The sequence below is a fragment of the Phodopus roborovskii genome, unplaced genomic scaffold (assembly GCF_943737965.1).
Source record: "Phodopus roborovskii unplaced genomic scaffold, PHOROB, whole genome shotgun sequence".
In the NCBI taxonomy this organism is placed as follows: Eukaryota; Metazoa; Chordata; class Mammalia; order Rodentia; family Cricetidae; genus Phodopus; species Phodopus roborovskii.
In genome coordinates this window covers 26,409,641-26,429,193 of record NW_026126470.1, presented here as the reverse complement: position 1 = coordinate 26,429,193, position 19,553 = coordinate 26,409,641, and the positions used below count along the sequence as shown (strand labels likewise).

At 47.4% G+C, this 19,553-nt stretch overlaps 1 protein-coding gene across 1 annotated transcript in view; it reads left to right on the top strand.

The window, feature by feature from the left end:
- The window catches only part of Tiam1 (TIAM Rac1 associated GEF 1), a 119,075-nt gene that overhangs the window by 60,292 nt on the left and 39,230 nt on the right, over positions 1 to 19,553 (top strand). The window contains exons 11-13 of the mRNA XM_051191808.1: positions 3,707 to 3,788; positions 8,221 to 8,307; positions 13,734 to 13,958. Of these exons, the coding sequence (XP_051047765.1) occupies positions 3,707 to 3,788; positions 8,221 to 8,307; positions 13,734 to 13,958 (394 nt within the window). The remainder of the gene's footprint in view (positions 1 to 3,706; positions 3,789 to 8,220; positions 8,308 to 13,733; positions 13,959 to 19,553) is intronic.

The following is a 19,553-nucleotide window of genomic DNA, read 5'->3' as shown; positions in this document are numbered from 1 at the left end:
GTCAAAAACCTGGGTGTAGTCTGTAGAGACCATACTTTTCCAATCTCACACTAAGTGAGTTCTTCTGGAAGTGATAGGGGAATAAAATGTGCAGGCAAAATTGACTAATTGATTTTATTCATTCATCTAGCGAATATTTACTTAGCATTTTTGTGCTTGGCATAATCTCTAATTCTCACAGGGTATGTGCCAAAGGGAAAAAGAATCCTGTTTCTAGAAGAGCCTATATCCAGGTTTGCAGACATGCATATAAAAACAAGCCGCCATCAGCAGCAGATCTTGAGGCAGCAGATCTTGAGAAAGATGTTGGGGCGGGCAAACGGAGAGGTGTGCCGGTGTGCTCAGGTTGCTGTCGGAATGGGAGGTGGGAAGAGTTCACAGAGTGTCCCAAGGAGAGGAGACCCGGGGTGGGGAGAAGGGTCAGTGGGTAAATTCTTGCCACACAAGCATGAGCTCTAGAGTTAAACCTAAGCATCCCTGTGAAAGGTGCTACAGTGGCATGTACCCGCGATCCAGTGCAGGGGGAGACACGAGGGGGCTTCCTTAGAGCGTGCTGGCCAGGCAGGTGTCAGGAGAGCTGAACTGTCCAACCCGAGGCTCGTGAGGCACCAGCTGATGAAACTTAAAGTGAGAGTGAGCAAGGAACACACGTGACACCAATCCCTGACCTCCTCATGCATGTGAACACACGTGACACCGATCCCTGACCTCCACATGCATGTGAACACACATGACACCAATCCCTGACCTCCACATGCATGTGTACACACGTGACACCAATCCCTGACCTCCACATGCATGTGTACACACGTGACACCAATCCCTGACCTCCACATGCATGTGAACACACGTGACATCAATCCCTGACCTCCACATGCATGTGAACACACATGACACCAATCCCTGACCTCCACATGCATGTGAACACACGTGACACCAATCCCTGACCTCCACATGCATGTGTACACACGTGACACCGATCCCTGACCTCCACATGCATGTGTACACACGTGACACCAATCCCTGACCTCCACATGCATGTGTACACACATGACACCAATCCCTGACCTCCACATGCATGTGTACACAAGTGACATCAATCTCTGACCTCCACATGCATGTGAACACATGCAAAAGGGAGGTGACAGAACTGTGTCAGTCTGAGGTGAGGAGGAAGTGACTTAGCTGGTTGTGCCATGCTAGGAGGGAGAAAAAAAACCCCAAAAAACCAAAAAAAGCAAATTAAGGTGCCAGGCATGAAGCCAGAAAGGAACAGGGAGGCTGTGTAGATCGAGTCCAAATGAGAGGGGAAACCACAGTAGAAAAGGGACATTACACATGGCCTTGTACATCTGTGCAGCCATCGAGATGTACATTGGGAGTCTGTGAAGAGAAAGCAGAAACAAACGGATAAAAACCTCTTCTACTCTGTTGTACATGGTACACACAGTACCGTGTACAGTGTGATGGCCATGCTGTACTGGATATGAATAGACTTCCTTTATTCCCTACATGACACAATATGGAAACCATTTACCCATCGTTCATGCTGTGTTAGGTGGTGTCCAATGCAATCTGAAGACAGTTCGCAGTACTTAAGAGCGGGTGAGCGTAGGCATAGCCTTTATGCAAACACTGCGCTGTTTTCCATAAGACTGTCGAGTCTGCAGGGATTTGGGTATTGTGGCGTCATGTAGGCCCTGGGACCAGGCCTCGCGGTGACAAAGCCGCCCTCTTGTTACACTTTCCTTGAGGTTGGTGTGTGGCAGATGGACATAGGGCATCAGACAGTGGGCACACAGAATCGCGGCAGGCCAGAGCACTGTGGTCTACATGAGAGACCACCGTGGCTTAGGCTGGGGTGCCCAGAGGAGACAGGAAGACAGCACATGATTTCGTGAGACCCAAAGGGGTTGCAGTTCCAGCAATTTAATGAAATAGAGGTAATTTAATGTGTGTGCCACTTACTTGTTCATAAAGTGACCAGATTTCAAGTTCCTTAGCTCCAGACTGTGGTTTCATAGAAGTCATTTGAAGACGTAGTGTATTCTTGAAATTTCCTGTATTTTATTAGAGGTTTTTGCTCCCATCTGGTCTCAGTCTCAGTCTCAGTCAGCACAAGAGTGATCATGTGGCTCAGGGGCCTGTTTGTGCCACACTGAGCTGTCCTTGGAGACCAGCGGAAAGCAGAGAGATTGTGCAGAAGTCATATTCCCACTGGGTCTTCCCAGCGATGGCTAGAGCGGTTCCATACTGCCACCTGGCGGGAGGGATGAGCTGTCACACATATTTAAAAATGCCCTCCCAGGGCTCCAGCTAAGCAGAGATGAACAATGGGTAAAGTTGAATTTGAACACTGTGCTGACCTGCTATTCCTGGTAAGCTTTACTTTAGTAATTCCGTATCTGTTACTTTGGTGACTGTATTTTCTGATCTTAAAATCGGTGTCACTGGAGTCTTCTAATTGGGGAATTTAATTTTGTGGGACATTTCTGAAGTATCTAAATAAGATCATATACCCCCTGACATCGGCTGTACCGCTATCGTTCCTAGCTCTAACCACCATCACGCAGTGTCATAGTACACTGAAACAAGAAATTTGCATTCTCCTCTTCTTCTTCTCCTCCTCCTCCTCCTTCTTCATGTCTCAATAAAACGACATGTTGAAGAGGCAGGGAGGGGCAGCCATCAGCAAGGGCTTTGCTTCAGTGCTCCAGAGTGAAGCTTCTGTAAAAGTCTGCACATTGAGACTTATTTTCATTTCAAGATCAATTAACAGTTTGCATTTGTTCTTGCTCTTTTGTTTTTAAATTTGGGTTTCAGCTTTAGGCTTTCTTCCCTAAGAGGATCCACTCTCCTGACCTTGGGCCCCTTTGGGTTTCACAAGTTAGTCTGGGAGATTGGGTTCAGATCCTGCCTTACTGACCTTGGCTTTTTAAACTTTTAAAAGTACTTTCTCACCAGCCTTACTTAGTCCCTTTATTTGTAAAATGGAGATCGTAATTGTCCCTTTAGGGGATGAAAAGCCACATTGCTGGGACGCCTTGTCTCATGAGGTTGGGTTCAGATGTATGAAGTGCAAGCTGGACACTCTTTCAACCCTGACTTCATACAGAAGCACAGTATAGACTGTGTTGGGTGTCTAGATAGTTGGTTGATTTGCATACTTGATTTTTTTAAACTAATTTTGTAGAGTTCAGTGGCTACCAGAGATGCTTGTGCATCCACACAGTTTGTCTCTACCAGCTTCTCCAGCTGTGGGTTTCCCACATGGAGGAGCTGTGTGTGTAAGCCCAGAGGTGCCCTGTATTCTGAGGGTTCCCACTCAGCATGTTTATAACCACCCACTGCCCAAGCGCTGGAGGATTTAATGACTGAGGCATTGTTTTTCAGGTCTATGATGGATTTAGGGTGTTATCTTTAGTGATGTGTGTGTGTGTGTGTGTGTGTGTGTGTGTGTGTGTGTGTGTGTGTGTATGTAGGGGGGTGGTTAGAAACCACACTGTAGCTGAGCTTGGTGGTGAGGATTCTAAATTTCCATTATAGCTCTCAGTAAGTTAAAACATTAAAAAAAAAAAATGACTGATATAGTGTGTGTTTTTGTTCAAGCATCACTTATGAAAAATATAGATTTACAGAATGCTGACTAATCCTAAGGAGCTATTTGTGATGGGATCCTAATTAGCTTTCTCTCTGTGATTTGCAGCTTTACAAAGAAATTGAAATCTGTCCCAAAGTCACCCAGAGTATTCACATTGAGAAGTCAGAGTCAGCCTCTGGGAATTACGGTAGGTGTGTTTGTCTTTGCTCTTAGGTGTTAGAACATATTCTGTGTAAACAGAGTGTGTACATATTTACGATTCAATAAAAAGCCTTTGGGGCCTGTTTCAAACAACACATTTGGCTCCTGTGCTGTGAAGAGCAGCTGAGCTACCAAGAGAGATGCTCACCCTGGGCACGGGGTGGGAAGCCACCAAGACTCTGCTGTCGTAAGAAGGAAATTGGGGAGGGGGTGGGCTAGAGAGATGGCTCAGTGGTTAAGAGTACTTGCTGCTCTTCCAGAGCGCCCACTTTGGATCCTTGCACCTTGGGTGGCTTACCACTGCTTGCAGGGTCCAGTTCCAAGGGATTAGCGCCCCACCTTCTTCTGACTTCTGTGGTACCTGAACTCGTGGGCCACGCACACTCGCACACAGAAATATAATTCTTAGAAGAAGGAATGGGACCTAGTGGGCGGGGATTACTTTGTTTTCTGTTGTGTCTGACATGCGAAGGGACTATCCACTTACCCATCCCGCACACAAGGCGCCGTCCCCCCGTCATGTCCCCCCAAGTTAAAAGGACTTACTGCTGTGCTCTGGTGCCCAAATCTGCCACTGGGGTGCTGCTTCACTAGAGGAGTTACTGCGTAGTGTTCCCCAGGACTTGGACTTATCACAGTGAAATAACACTAAGCAAAATCAACAAAGACAAAAGGACCAGAGAGAGTGTAGGGACAGCAGGCTTAGGGTTCCAGTACTGCTCACTCAATAGAGAGAGAGGGTAGGGTCGAGTCCCTACTCTTCCTCCACATCTTCACATCGGTTGTGATCTACCATGAGAAGAAGTAGGGCACTAGGAGTGTGTGTGTGTGTGTGTAGGGTGTGTATGAAGGTGGGGCGCTAATCCCTTGGAACTGGACCCTGCAAGCAGTGGTAAGCCACCCAAGGTGCAAGGATCCAAAGTGGGCGCTCTGGAAGAGCAGCAAGTACTCTTAACCACTGAGCCATCTCTCTAGCCCACCCCCTCCCCAATTTCCGTTAGTGTGGCAACACACGGGATCAACTGTTGTTGGGGAGTTTGGAGAGACCGGCCTCTGAGGCCTTTCTTGGAAAGCCGGTCATCTAGACACACACCCACTCCTAGAGCTCTGGAGGACAGCAGGCGCTCACTCTGAATGACATTGTTTGTGCTGTGTAGACATACAAGCTGCATTAGAGTGTTGGGAGTTTCCCTTAGACTAAGTGGTAGATGCCAGTCAAGGGCCAGACTTGGGTGGGTCTTTCTTTCTCTTATTTGTTTATTTTGAAACAGTGTTTCTCTGTAGCTATAGTTGTATCCTGGAACTCTGTAGACCAGGCTGGCATCAAACTCACAGATATCCTCCTGCTTCTGACTCCTGAGCACTAAAGGTGTGTACCACCATCGCCTGACTGTTGTGTACATCTTTAAAAAAAAAAAAAACAAAACAAAACACCACAGGTCTGCCTGCTGGGTAACACCTTCCAATATGGCCGTCAGCATTCTGATGTCCTTAGGTGCAGGTCCTTATATATTTAAGATTACTGATAGTTTAAACAATAACAAATAGCATTGAGTGTGGAAATCTGAAAGTTGGAGAGCTAAAGTTAGCAGAGGTGATGCTCATAAAGCCCAGCGCCCTGCAGCTGACATTTCCTTCTCACACCGGCCACATGTCCTTTGGGGAATGTCTAAGACACTATTTGTCGTCTGTACTCCAAAACCAGCCTGGAGCGGCTGTCACCTGAGGTGTTGTCTGTGACTTTGAATAGATGAAATAGAAGAAATGGCGAATCAGGACTTAGTGACAGTCACAGGTCTAGGAAAATCACACAGCCACCTTTGAACAAAGGTGCTGGAGAGTGTGGTCCTACTGTGTGCTCGAAGGAGCCGGCAGTTGCTGGCAGAATGTCAAGGCCACTGTTTACACATGTTCGAGATCTTTCTCTGAATGCTGCTACTAATCTTGTAAATGTTTGAAAATTCCCAAACCCTTCACAGGACAGCTGGTATTATGTTCCTTCCGCATTTCCTCCCCCAGGCAAATATCCTCATCCCAAAATGCTGGTCAGAGGATTGTGGCCCAATGAATAGGACCTAGTTTTATAGCCTTGACCACTTCTGTTATACCTTCATGACATTTACTGATTGACCCTAGAACTAAACACATCAGAAAGCCTGGAGGACATTTTCAATGGCGACAAATTCATGTTTATGAAGGGCTCATTATGCAACAGAAGCGTGACCTCCATGATTAAAGCCATAATTGGTGGCACTGGCATAAATAAGTACCCGGTCCCTTGGACTTGGATGCTCTGGGCTGTGATTATTCCCCTGCTTGTTGGGCTTAATTTCTGTCAAGGAAGAGGAAACCAGTGGGAATCTAGAACAGAACAGATTTCCAAGGTCTTAGGCTCTTGGTCTAGACTGAGTGATTCTGGGACACAGAAGTAAGCCCTTGGCATAAAATTACCCTATAATTACCTCCACTTTCCTTAGGGGATGTTCCCCAGGTGCCTACAATTGTAGATAACACAGAGGCCTATGCCATGTTTTGTTTGTTTGTTTGTTTTATCTTCTACACATGTATATCAATAATAAAGTTCAAAGCTTTAATGTGTATGCATATATATGTTACCTGTTTGTTTATCTGTGTGCCATGTTTCATGACTGCCATTGGAGGCCAGAAGTAGGGACTGGAATTGAAGATGGTTGTGAGCCACCATGTGGGTGCTGGGAATTGAACCTGGGTCCTCTGGAAGAGCAGCCAGTGCCCTTAACCACTGAGCCATCTCTCCAGCCCCTAGTAAAGTTTGATTTGTAGGTTAAGCACACTAAGAGAATAACAACAATGAGCCATAATAGAGAATGTGTTGTAATTAGAGTTGAGTGTGGAAGGTCACAGCCATAGAAGGTAAAAGCCATGAGTGTGGACATGGCTGCTATACTTTATAGATCAGAGCTGCTCAGACCGTGTCATAGTGTTGTCTAGACGGTGGTGGTGGCCCACACCTTTAATCTCCTTACTCTGGAGGCAGAGGCAGGTGGAGCTCTGTGAGTTCAAGGCCATCCTGGTCTACAGAGTGAGTTCCAGGACAGCCAGGGCTACACAGAGAAACCCTGCCTCAGGGAAGAGGAAGGAAGGAAGGAAGGAAGGAAGGAAGGAAGAAAAGAATAAACATCTGGGAATGTCTCTCTCCATTCCAGCCCTTAGGTGGCGCTTAGATTACATGCTACTTAGATGAAGCTCTGTCCTCAGATGTCTGTGAGTGAAGTATGCACAGGTTCACACTGTGGCTTTCCCTTATCTGAGTACCTCTGAAACTATGTTTGTTACCCGTGTGTAGTCCTTATGGTGTGTGTCTGTACCTGAATCTCTGTTGTGGATTCCCTTTGGCCATGGATGGATGGATGAGGGATTTCCTGGCAGTTCATCAAGTCAGCTGGAGGTCTAGTTTCTTCATTGAGTCTTAATTACTTCCTCTTCTAGGTCACCAGGCCATTTATCACTCATAATGCCTTCCTGTTTTTGCAGTGGCAGCCTCCTGATTGCTGGTTACCTTGGTTTGATAATGAATGATGCCCTTCTGCGCCTGTTGGCAACCGTTTTGGCTTTTGTTAGAGTCTGCTGAGATTAGAGCCTTCCCATCCCACAGAAAACCTTTGTTAATTGGCTGTAAGACCACTGTCGTCTTCATTCAGCTAACCATAGCTTGTAGAGTTTCCTTAACACTTGTTGATATAGGACATGGTCACCTGTGCTGTCCAGGGGTGCAGGCAGGAGCCTCTTGGCCCCGCCCGGCCCATTTGTCCTTCAGAATGCTGTATGTTTTTGTAAAGTTGTGTCCTGCTTGCATAGACTTTGGAAAGGATGTTGTGCCCAGGGTCTGTTCACAGTCGAGATTATTTGCCTGCTTGAGAATTGAGTATGCTTCTGAAGTCTAGATGTCTATACTTTGTAACCAAGTGCATGGTGCAGAATTGCATAGTTGATGTAGGGTTCACTGGACAGGTCACCCGCTGGGGACGGTGTGTCCTACAGTGTAGACTGAATGCAGAGAAAAAGGGGAGGGACTCTGTGAGGTAAGCCAGTCTGTCTGTTTTGTGCTGTGTAAGGAAGAGGATGGAAAAGGCAAATCAGTGCCCTTCACCAGGAAACAGGTGACATAAAATAATGTCCTTTTATTTGCGTTGACGGGCGAGCATGAAGTATGGAGAGTAATGGGTAGTGATATTTATTTTTATAGGTAGTTGCTTTTAGAGTGATCTAAAAATACTTTTTTTTTTCCTGCTGTGTAAAACAATCTGAACAACAGGAAAGAAAAACAATTCCCAAGTGTAACCCAAAATATAGACATAGCTCTGGTCTCATAGCAGGCGCCCCTGTTGCTGTCTAAACATTCACAGGCATGAGCCTGCCTTCTGTCTTGTGTTCTGTAGGGTTTTCCCTTTCTTCTGTGGATGAAGATGGAGTTCGGAGGCTCTATGTGAACAGCGTCAAGGAAACGGGCTTAGCATCCAAAAACGGTAAGACTGTGGAGGCCTTGCTTACTTCTATTTGTTTGTTTGTTTGTTTTCCTTTTTAGTTTTTGAGGCAGGGCCTCACCATGTGGTCTTCTTGCATCAACCTCTACACTGTTAGGTTCTACAGACTTGCAAACCACCACCTCCACCTCCACCCCATAATTTCCCTCTGCTTCCCCCCACCCCCCATTGGTTGTGAGAAAGACATTTCAGGGGGTTTGTGTATAAAGAATGTTGTCTTTTTGAAAACAATTCCCAGGAGGTGGGGTTCACTCCATGAAATGGGTGTGCAAGAATTGTCACCGTCTCCTAGGTTTTAGGTGAGACTCTGAGCCTCCTGTATCTATGGGACTACTGTGAAGTCCCCTTCGATGGTTCTTTATCTTCTGCAGAGTTCTGGGCCTTGGGGCAAGCAGACCTTTGGTCATAGGCATTGGCCTAGCCCGCAGCACCCTCAGAAGTGGCGTTTCTACTCTGTCGCTTCCTGGAGAGTCTGCAGATCCAGCCTCCTCGTCTCTGCTGTTATCTCTGCCTACATACGTCTTGCCTGCTTCTCTTGGTCCTCCCTGAGCTGACCACGCCCTTTGGCTGCCTTTGAGCCCTGATCAACAGCCTGCTTGTAGTTTTCAAGTCCCTTCTCAACCTAGATTACGGTGGACCCTGTTTACCCATGTGCTGTGCAGCTCTGGGTTCTACCAACTGTACAGCAAAATCTTTAAGGGGGTGGTGCTTAAGAAAAGTTACCAACTACTGAACATATACTCACTTTGCCCTTGTCATCTTTCCTTAAGCAATATAACGTAGATAGTTTTTTATGTTGCTTTAGGTATTACAGGTAATTTACAGATGACTCAAATATGGCTACATGCAAATATGACTCCACTACGTCTGTGGATGTTGTCAAGAGCCTTCCTGGAATTTACATGCTAAGGGTCCCAGAAGAAGCCAGAACTTGTCCATTCCATTAGATTCAGGACCACTATAACAGATGAAACTCTGTGGCTGAAACATACAGAATGTTTCAGCTCGTGGCTCAAGATGCTACAAGTCTGAAGCCAAGGAGTTGGCAGAGTAGACCCTATTTGGAAGACCCTGCCAGGTGTCTCTTCGGAGATACGGCAGCTGTCAGGCATCCCCGGTGATCTTTGGTTTGTAACCCATGTTCCCATTTTTGCCTTTGTACTCAGCATAGCCACTCCTCCGTGTCCGTAGCTTTTCTGTGGCTGCCTTCTAAGAACAGAGGTCATTTTTGTTTAACACTCACCCTCAAGCTCCGTGAGTTTTGAAGTAGTTAGGGGTTTAGTTTGACTTAATTATGTCTGTAACATTATATAGTTAACAAAATTATTTTAATTATCTCTTTGCAAAGAAGGTTGCTTCCAGATGTTGTAGGCAGACATGATTGTTTTCTGTTTTTTTTGGGGGGGGGTACTGTTCAGCTCATTATATTTAAGAAAATATGAAGCAGGTCAGTGAGTTTAGGAATTTTGTTCTTGGTGTGGAATTTTGTGGGAACAAAATCTATGTTGGCCAGCACGTCTGTGTCAGCTGCACTTAGCCATGGTTACCCAAATCTCCTGTGTCAGGAACTCTGCCTGGCCCCGCTGCGAGCAGAGGGGGCAGGATTCCCTGCCTCCACCCCTGTAGCTGTGAGCCTACTACTGATTGTTTCATAGCTCGTGAGTCCCCGTGTGGGTTTTTCACCTTGTGCTGTAACCATGGGGGAATCTCGATCCAGTCTGTCTGCACAGGCAGAGAAGGTGGGGCGTGAGGGAGGAATAGGCAGGATCATTTATGTGCTAGCCAGTATGGAGACAACCTCCTGTGCCTTCCTTCTGGACTTTCTAGGCTGCAGGAGGCAGGGTTTGCAGAGGCACTGAGTGCGACTTGGCTGTGAACAGATTCATTCCCTCCAGACCTGCAGGCTGATCTGATCTTTATCGCACTCAGCAGGATGAGTGTGCTGTGGGCGTGGCCCTGGGGGTGGGGGATCTTCTGGCTTCAGTCACATCCTGTTTTGAGTCCTTTGAATCTGAGAATGCTGATTCTCTATGAAAACAAATGTCTCCCCAGCCTCCTTGTGCCATAGAGCAGTATTCTCAGCAGATGCAAGACCAATGCCTATGTGTCCTCTGCGGCCACAAAGACCATGCTGACACTCCACACAGAGCAGGCGGCATCTGGAGGAGGCGTGTGGGGTGTTAGCTCTAGCGATTAGAAAACATACTTCCCGCCTTACCCTCTTCAGGGCTCACTGCAGACTGTGCATCCCACGTGTGCATTCTGAGTACCAAATATCCCCTCTCCTGGCTCCCCTCTACTCTTCCAGGTTAGTGTGGTGCTATCCTGCACCCAGCCTTTGAGATCTGTGTCTGGGAGACATTGTCTCTCCCAGAATTAGTGGTTCCAAGTTCTCTGACCACTCTTTACCATGTACAATAGAACTCCGGCTGGCTTTCCGAACACAGGCCCGTTAAAATGACCAGGATGTGTTCTCAGAAGCGAGGCCTAAGGAATGCTGCCTAAGTGGATCTGAGCACGCTGTTCGCATTAGTACACGCTGCTCTTCACCTTCGCCCTCTTCCGTTGGCCACATCGGGCTTTTGGCTGTCCCATGCTGCAGCGGGGCCCCTGTGGACACCCCCACCCTATTGCTGTCTCACACAGGCTGCTCTTAGTTGGATCCCACATGGACTTTCGTGCAGAACGGACTTTTAGTACCCACTGTGTTCTTTCGTCTCCGCTCATCATGGCCTTGCTTGTTTTGGGCTATCATTCTCCCTTTGAGACCATTGGAGCCATTGCCGTCATCTAGTATTTTCATGATGGTCTCACGGGACATGGTCGAGAAGGACACAGGTCATCTTGCTTGGATACTGTCTGCATGTGTTTTTCATGGTCATTTCTTATTTCCAGGGTCAGTTGGGAGTAAAGAGCAACTCCGAGAGCCAGTGTCTATTGGGTATCTTCGGTGGTCACGTGATTAGCTTCATTTCCTCTCATCACTGCGTTCCCCTCTTACGTAGGAGACTGAGAGCTGGGGGTGACGCAGTCACAGAGCCTGTCCGTGCTGAAATGGGAACAGAAAGGCCTCGGTGCGCCGTTCCACAGCACAGGGCTGCTGATACCGCCTGTCCTCTTACTGCTCATTCTGTGCTGTCTTCCCGCGGTCGCCATAACAAAACAACTGGAAGCTGGGTGGCTTACGGCAGCAGACATTTATGCCCAGCAATTCCAAAGAAGCCAGGCGAGGGTTCACTGGCTGTGCTCATCCCGAGCCATTTGGAGAGAACCCTCCCTGGTCTCCTCCAGTGTCTATGGCTCCACATGCCTGTGGGCTTGTGCCTATATTACCCCAGGCTCTGCATCCATCTTCACTGACCCCAGCTCTCTTGTGAATCTCTTCTCCTTGGGCCCAGTGAAGACTTGTCAGTGGGCTTAGGGCCCTCCAGACAAGGCAAGGTCTTTTGGTTGCAACTGGAAAGACTGTCTTTCAAGGGAGAATTGCACTCAGACTCTGCGTGCAGGGACATAGGAGCAAAGTTTTCAGGGGCCAAAACTCAATTTGCCATTGTTCCTACTCTGCCTGTCAGGCTGCATAGTGAGTTCCAGGACATACATATGCACATGTACATGCACACACACACACACACACACACACACACACACACACACGTACATGTCAAAACTAAACACCAACACCCTACTTTCCCTATATTGAAATTTTATATTTTCTGTTCAAATACTCCAGATTTCTATCTAAAAATGAATTGATAGTTCATGACTAGAGAGATGGCTCGGCAGTTAAAATCACAGGCTGCCCTTCCAGAGGTTCAATTCCCAGCACCAACATGGCAGTCCACAACCTCTCTAATGGGATCTGATGCTGTCCCGGTGTGCAGATATGCATGCAGACAAAACACACATAGACATAAATAACCCTTAAATACAGTGAGCTGTTTCCTCAACAGAATTTTACCTTTGACACCAAAACATTACCATTTCATTTCCATCCCCTCCCCATGACCCATGAGAGGTAGGTGTGTGTGTGTGTGTGTGTGTGTGTGTGTGTGTGTGTGTTATGCTCAGTATTGGCTTTTGTAAGTTTTAGAAATCTGAGCGAGGATAGCTAAGGTTAACTTCAGATCTGGGAAGTGAGAACTCTGTAGAATGATTCTTCTGCAGAGGCGGAACTGGGATCCATGGCTACCTTGGGTGGGGTGGCTTCCTCTATGCGTCCATCCACTTCCCATCTCAGGGAGACTCCCTTGCCTTAGCAGTATGTTCCTCTGCCTTCTTCTCAAGCAGCTGCAATGCCTGTAGTAAAGGTCTGAATTACCTCTTCATTAGTCATAGCTTCTGGTTTTCCCAGTTCGGGCTTGTGCTCAACTGTCCCTTTGGGCCCCAAAAGTTGTCCCTTCCTGAGGGGTATGACCTGCAAAGATTGCAGAAGCCTCCGAAGACCCTACCACAATGAAATGGAAGATGTCCTTCCCCAGGTCCTGGTGTCATTCAAAGTCCTCTGTGTGTGTGTGTGTGTGTGTGTGTGTGTGTGTGTGTGTGTGTGAGAGAGAGAGAGAGAGAGAGAGAGAGAGAGAGAGAGAGAGAGAGTGTTTTATATGATAACAGCTGCATTTGGTTCTGTAAACTGTCTCCTCTGAGTGAATTTGGGAAAAAAGCAAAAATGAAAAAAAATCTTACTTATAGTGGTAGACAGAAGAAACTTCTGCATTTTAGTTCCATGGAAATGATCAATAGATGCAAGTATGTACAAAACATGGTTGCCAACTTCCCCAGAGACAATAGATACAAGTATATACAAAACAATGTTGCCAACATTCCCAGAGGCAATAGATACAAGTGTGTATGAAACACTGTTGCCAACATTCACAGAGACAGTAGATACAAGTGTGTGCTGGAAACAAGGTTTTTGGAAGTTAACCAGAGTCAGCATTTGAAAAAGAAAATTGGCAGATGCTGAGACCACATTGAAGAAGTAATGAGTTGGTTCAAGTCAGCAGTTCTCAACCTGTGGGTCATTACCCCGTGTGTGTGTGTGTGTGTGTGTGTGTGTGTGTGTGTGTGTGTGTGTCCGCCTAAGACCATCGAAAAACATTGATATATACATACATCCTGATTCATAACAGTATCAACATTACAGTTTTGAAGTAGCAATGGAATGATTTTATGGTTGGGGGTCACCACAATGTGAGGAACTATATTAAAGGGTCTCAGCATTAGGAAGGTTGAGAACCATTGTTCTAGAGCCTTCTCAAACCCATGTGAGTACTGACTGCACCCTGCTCGCAGCAGCCCTGGGGCTGTGAGACTCATTACAGGAGAGCTCGGCATGCCCCTCCTGGCAGAACTTCTAAGTAGTTATGCTCTGATTTGTGTGACATTCAAACTTTTCCGTCTTGCGTTGGCAGGCCTGAAGGCGGGGGATGAGATTCTTGAGATCAATAATCGCGCTGCTGGCACCCTGAATTCATCTATGCTCAAAGATTTCCTCTCCCAGCCCTCCCTGGGCCTCCTGGTGAGGACCCACCCTGAGCTGGAAGAAGGGCTGGAGCTTCTGGAGAACCCACCCCACCGAGTGGACGGCCCTGTGGACCTTGGCGAGAGTCCCCTCGCCTTCCTCACCAGCAACCCAGGTATGTGGCCCTGGGCTGTGCTTTGTGAACTGTGGCCCAGGAGGTGCACCCACTCAGTGCACAGGGCTTGCCCCTGCAGGCATTGGTGAGTGAGTGGAGCTGGGAGCTGGCCCTGTGCTCCCTGTTGACATTTTAAAAGGGAAGGGGAAGGTGCTTTTGTCATGGAGTATCTGCTTGGTGTTTCTTTTGCTCATTGTCATCTTGGAGAGAAGCGAATGGTGGGCGGCCGCCCTTTCATGCTTGTGGATAGATGTATGGGATCACAAGATGCTTGGGCTTCCTCTAGCCTTCTCTTCCTCCATCCCCCAAGTCTGCCCAGCCCTGGTCCTCTTCCCATGTGAGAGAAACTGGATGCTGCGTGAGGAAACTTGCCCAGCAGGTGTTTGCTTGGTTTGACTCACGTATGTGAACACGAATCAGGTGGGTGGAAACCTGCCATGGCTCTCTCCACCTGCTACTCTTACTGCTTTCTTTCCTGCTCTCTGGCGACCATATACTCAGTCTGATAGAAGCAGCTTGGGTGCCCCTGCCTTGGAAGCCTTCCTGGGACCCCCACCCCCAGCTCCATGACCTGCAAACTGTGTCTCTTTGGGCTCCAGCCATATTATGCTATTAGGTTGGCTCCTTTTCCTTTGTTTTTGAGTTTTCTTTTCTTTTCTTTTTTTTTTTTTCCTGACAGGCTTTCACTTGGTAGCCCAGACTGGCTTGGAACTCCCTGAATAGCCTAGGTTGGCCTTGAACCCAAGATTCCCCTGCCTCAGCATTCGGAATGCTAGCTTCACAGGAGGGCACCTCCGCGATAGTTTTCTTGCCTGTGTCTTTCTTTCTTGGTCCGTTTTCTTGGACTGGGTGGGTTTTTCCTCATCTTTACCTTCTGGCCCTTTGGACGGAGCTTCTCACACAGGGGACCCTTCCCTGTTGAACTTGAGAGGGAGGGAGTGAACAAAGGAGCCGAGTGGATTGCTGGAGTTCAGTTTTTATGAGCTGGTGCTATGGTTTGGCTTCACTGACTGGGCTTAATTTCCGAATTATTTTCCTCTTCATCTTGTGTTTTCAGGGGGAGAAAAAAGCCCGAGGCTGCGTGGACATGCATGGGGGGGGGGTTCTCTAGTTTTAATGTTGTGTTGTAGGTACTTACTTGTGTGTTGCTCCTTGCCATTGCTGTCAGATTACCATCTGCAGCTTGACTGCCTAATCAAGAAGCCTGTGGTCATTCATGGTTTTGTGTAGTGGCTCTTTGAAGAATTTGACAAGTAGAAGCTTCGAATAATTGATTGTACTTAGTTACTATTGCCTTCTTGGATGACTGTTTCATACTGGACATCACACTTTGCACTTAGTTACTGTTGACTTCCTTGTTCACTATGTCACACTGGGTGTCACACTTTAAAAAGCTGCTTTAATTAGCCCAGAATGTCAAGAAAAGGGGGATTGGGACCATGGCGTAATTCTCACAGTTGGCCACAAGGCGGTGTTTGTGATCCTACAAAACAACCCACAGTCTCTGTTCTGCAGGGAGACAGAATGAAACACATTAGCTGTGTAATATTAGGTTGCTTCAGAATTTTGTGATCATATACATGAATAGTGTGTGGCTGTGTTTGTATTAATTTTTCCATCAATCATTTATAGATACAAATTCAGAATTTGCGTATTATAGTCCACAAACTGAAACCTGATCACCCCACCTGAGTTTGGTTCTTTCCCATTGCAGTGGCAGATTGAGAGGTTGTGATGGGGAGGTCTGGTCCACAGAGCCAGGAATGTTTACTCTCTAGCCCTGTAGAGGTAAAGTCCTTGTGTAAAATGGACTCTTGCTCAGAAATTGCTTCCTTATTAACAGTCACTGTCTATTTTTTTTTTTTTTTTTTTTTTTTTTACTGAAAAGACCCTTGTAATAATATGCACAGATTATTTCCGTGAGTGTTTTTAAATATTTGTTTTTGGAACCAGGTCCAGCTGTGTAATAGCCCAGATTATCCTAGAATCACTATATATTCCAAGTTGGCCCCCAATTTGGAATCCCACTGCCTCAGCCTCTTGAGTACTGAGATTTTGGTAAACTAGGGGGGGAGTTTCTAATTAAAAGTGTTCTTGGCTACATGTGTCTGTTGTAGAAGGATCTGGGTGTATTCTGTGTAGATAGCAGTTGTGCTATCTTTGATACAATGGAATCCTAAACCTGGACCTCCCACAGGGCCAGGCACCTGCGGAATCCTTGCGTCAAAAACGCTGAGCTTACTCTTGTCTAAAACAGTAAAACTCAACCTTGGAGTCTTCTGAAGGAGATTCATTCTTTCCTTTGTTTTTTCCTAACCAAACGGGCCGTGACTTGGAGCTCATGATCCCCACCTGGGTCTCTGCCTTGTGGATGCTTCCGCTTCCTGGTCCTCAGTTAACAGCAGAAGATGAAAGGAAACAGGCTGGGTAGCCAGGCGAGCCTGCCCCACAGCAAGGCAGAGATAACACAGACTCAGCAGTTAGCACAGAGCGGTGGGACAATGGGTAGGCTCCACTCCAGCCATGACTAAATTTAGCAGTGACTAAATATAGGAGCTATCCAAGTAGCAGAGTCTGGGGTTTGGTGCTAGGGCACCTTTAAGGTGGTCGTACCGAGTATTTGGTTACCTGGACAAAGACCCAGGTGGGAAGCGTGAACATTTCAGGGACTTTGAGGCCCATGTGAACCCTGGTACTGTCTGCCCAGCATGCTGACTTGACCAGACTTTCCCCCGAGAGCCCGGTTTGAAAGTATTGATTCTCTTTCAAGCTTCGATTCTTTCTGAACCTCTTTCTCACATAGAGGCTTGTAAGTAGAAACATCATAGACAGTCGGTTAAAAATAGTCCCTGAACCCGGTTCTTTGGGACTGCGATCATTTTGATGTCAGCCCCTATGAGTCCTGATTCACCCTCCACTCTTGTGTCCTGTGTCCTCATTATAAAATAGACACAAGAGCACACTGCCACCCTGCTAGGTCAATGTGATGGTTAAATAAGTCAATAAGTTAGGCCAGCAGTGAGTATTTGAGAAACAGGTTACATCCTAAGCCGGTTTCTGTCATGGAGGACGTGGGGGTAGTCTGACCAGTAACTGTGCCTCCTCCCTGTCCGCTCCTCCACTCCCGCCGGCACCGGGCGGCTTGTCTAACACTCTGGCTTATGAATTTCACCATGCTTCCAGTTTCCCTGGTGGAGAGAAGGAATTCTGTAGCACTGCGGTCCCTGGACCCCGTTCACAGCTCTTGAGTCACTCTGGCTCCTGTGTTTATTTTGGTGGTTGTTTTAGATGGTGTTTTAGACTCCTTGGGTGATTTCCACACATACCTAGAGTTGGAACTGCTTAGGCCACCAACACTTCCTGAGTGTATGAGAATGTTCTGGTGACATGCAGTGGAATGCATGTTCTTTTCCTCCTTGATAAAAGGAGAGAACATCGTGCATGGCTACCACACTGCCTTCAAGGCCGAGGTCTGGGCCTCCTCCAGAGTCTCAGACCCGGTCAGTTCTAGTCCATGGCCATTTGCAGCCCACAAGTTCTGCCTGGCCCATTCTCCCCTTTGTTTCCGAAGCACGTGTTCACACATGTACAAGGAAGGAAGGCACCCAGGACTGGAAAAGGGAGGCTTCCGCAGTGACCGCTACTCTCCGCAGATCCTTGTTGGAAAGGGGGAGCTGGTGTGAGGACTTGTGGTGTTTGCATGGAGTTTCCAAGAAGTCGCTGTTAAGATCTTAGGGGATTTGCTTTGAATACTGATCGTAAGTACGGTTTCAGACCAGGCAATTCTTTGGTGTGAGATGCTGTTCTGTGCATCCCTACTAGCTGTTCTAAGATAGTAGTGCCTGCTGACCCCCAAACAAAAATGCCCTCAGAGACCACTGCTGTCCACTCCCCCCCCCACAACTCCCAATTCAGAACCACGGTTTCTTAGAAGGTGTACACGATCCTCAGCCAGCTATGCGCGTCAGCCACCGTCAGTGTAGGAAGGCAGACACAGATCTGAATGTTTTTAAAAGCTTCCCAAAGCATGTGCCCATCATGTTTTCATGTGCTTTGCTGATGTTCCTACCATAGAGAGAGAGGGGAACTTATTTTCAGAGTCAGCTTCTTCATGAGTAAAACCACTGTGTTATAAATCATGAGATTTATATATTATTTATTTAATGAAACCAAGATACTTCTGATAGTGATTATTGCGAAACTCCCATCTTTTATGCCAGTTTTAAGAATTGTCATTCAGGTGGCATCTGGGGTACTTTTTGTGAGTTTTAACTGTGTGTTTAGTGCCAGGTATTGTGATGAAAACCTGTCATTTCAGCACTTGGGTGACAGGCAGGGCTGCTGAGAGAGAGGGGTAACCTTGAGTAATGTAGTGAGTGCTAGACCAGCCAGGGTTACATAGTGTGGCCCTCACACACACTCACACACACACAGACACACACTCACACACACAGACACAGACACACACTCACACACACTCATACACACAGACACACACACTCACACACACAGACACACTCACACACAGACATACACTCACACACACTCACACACAGACACACACACTCACACACACAGACACACACACTCACACACACACTCACACACACAGAGACACAACACACGCACTCACACACAGACACACACTCACACACACACTCACACACAGAGACACAACACACGCACTCACACACAGACACTCACACACACACTCACACAGAGACACAACACACGCACTCACACACAGACACTCACACACAGACACACATACTCACACACACAGACACTCACACACACAGACACTCATACACACAGAGACACACACACACACACACAGACACTCACACATACACACACAGACACATACACTCACACACACACACACACACACACACACTCACAGAGATTTGCTTGTCTCTTGTTATTAGCAAACCTTTCCTTGCAGTGGCAATGTCCCATCCCTGGACTTCTACTTGGCTGATTGAGATGAAGCAGGTGCCTTGTGTTAATCTCAGCGAGGAGCTTGCACTTTTGTAGTAAAAACACTGGGCTCCCTAGAGGGGCTGGCTGGTGCTGCGTCTTATTTGAGAAGTGGGTCTCCTTGCATTTTGAGCCAGAGAAAGGTGGGCCCTGGTGGCTGACATCTGGCCAGTGACACATTAGAGACGATTAGATCAGGCTCAGGCCGGAGAGTTGGAGACCCTTTGATCTGCCTCCAGCACATCTGTCTGCTGCTGAGAGGAAACTGTGGGCTGCAGTGAGCACAGATGCACCTCCTGCAGGAAGTCCATTCCCTGGCATCTGGCTCACAGGAAAGGGCCCCGTGTTGCGGCTCACGACTAAGGCTCCTCCATTCAGAGGAAGGATTGTGTTTGCAGCAGGCAGGGACAGCGCTGGATCTGCCTGGCCAGTAAGTGATTTTTGTGCGGTAGAGAAATGGAAGGCTTTGTTTTGTTCTGGGGGCTCAGCACTTAGGGAACAGGGAGGGGGGGTCAGGTCAAAGAGCAGGACAGCTTTGTCTCCCTGAAAGCAAATCTGGTCCAGTCTTGTGGATTCTCCCAAGTCTCACAGATTCCCAGCCACACATGGCCCCTG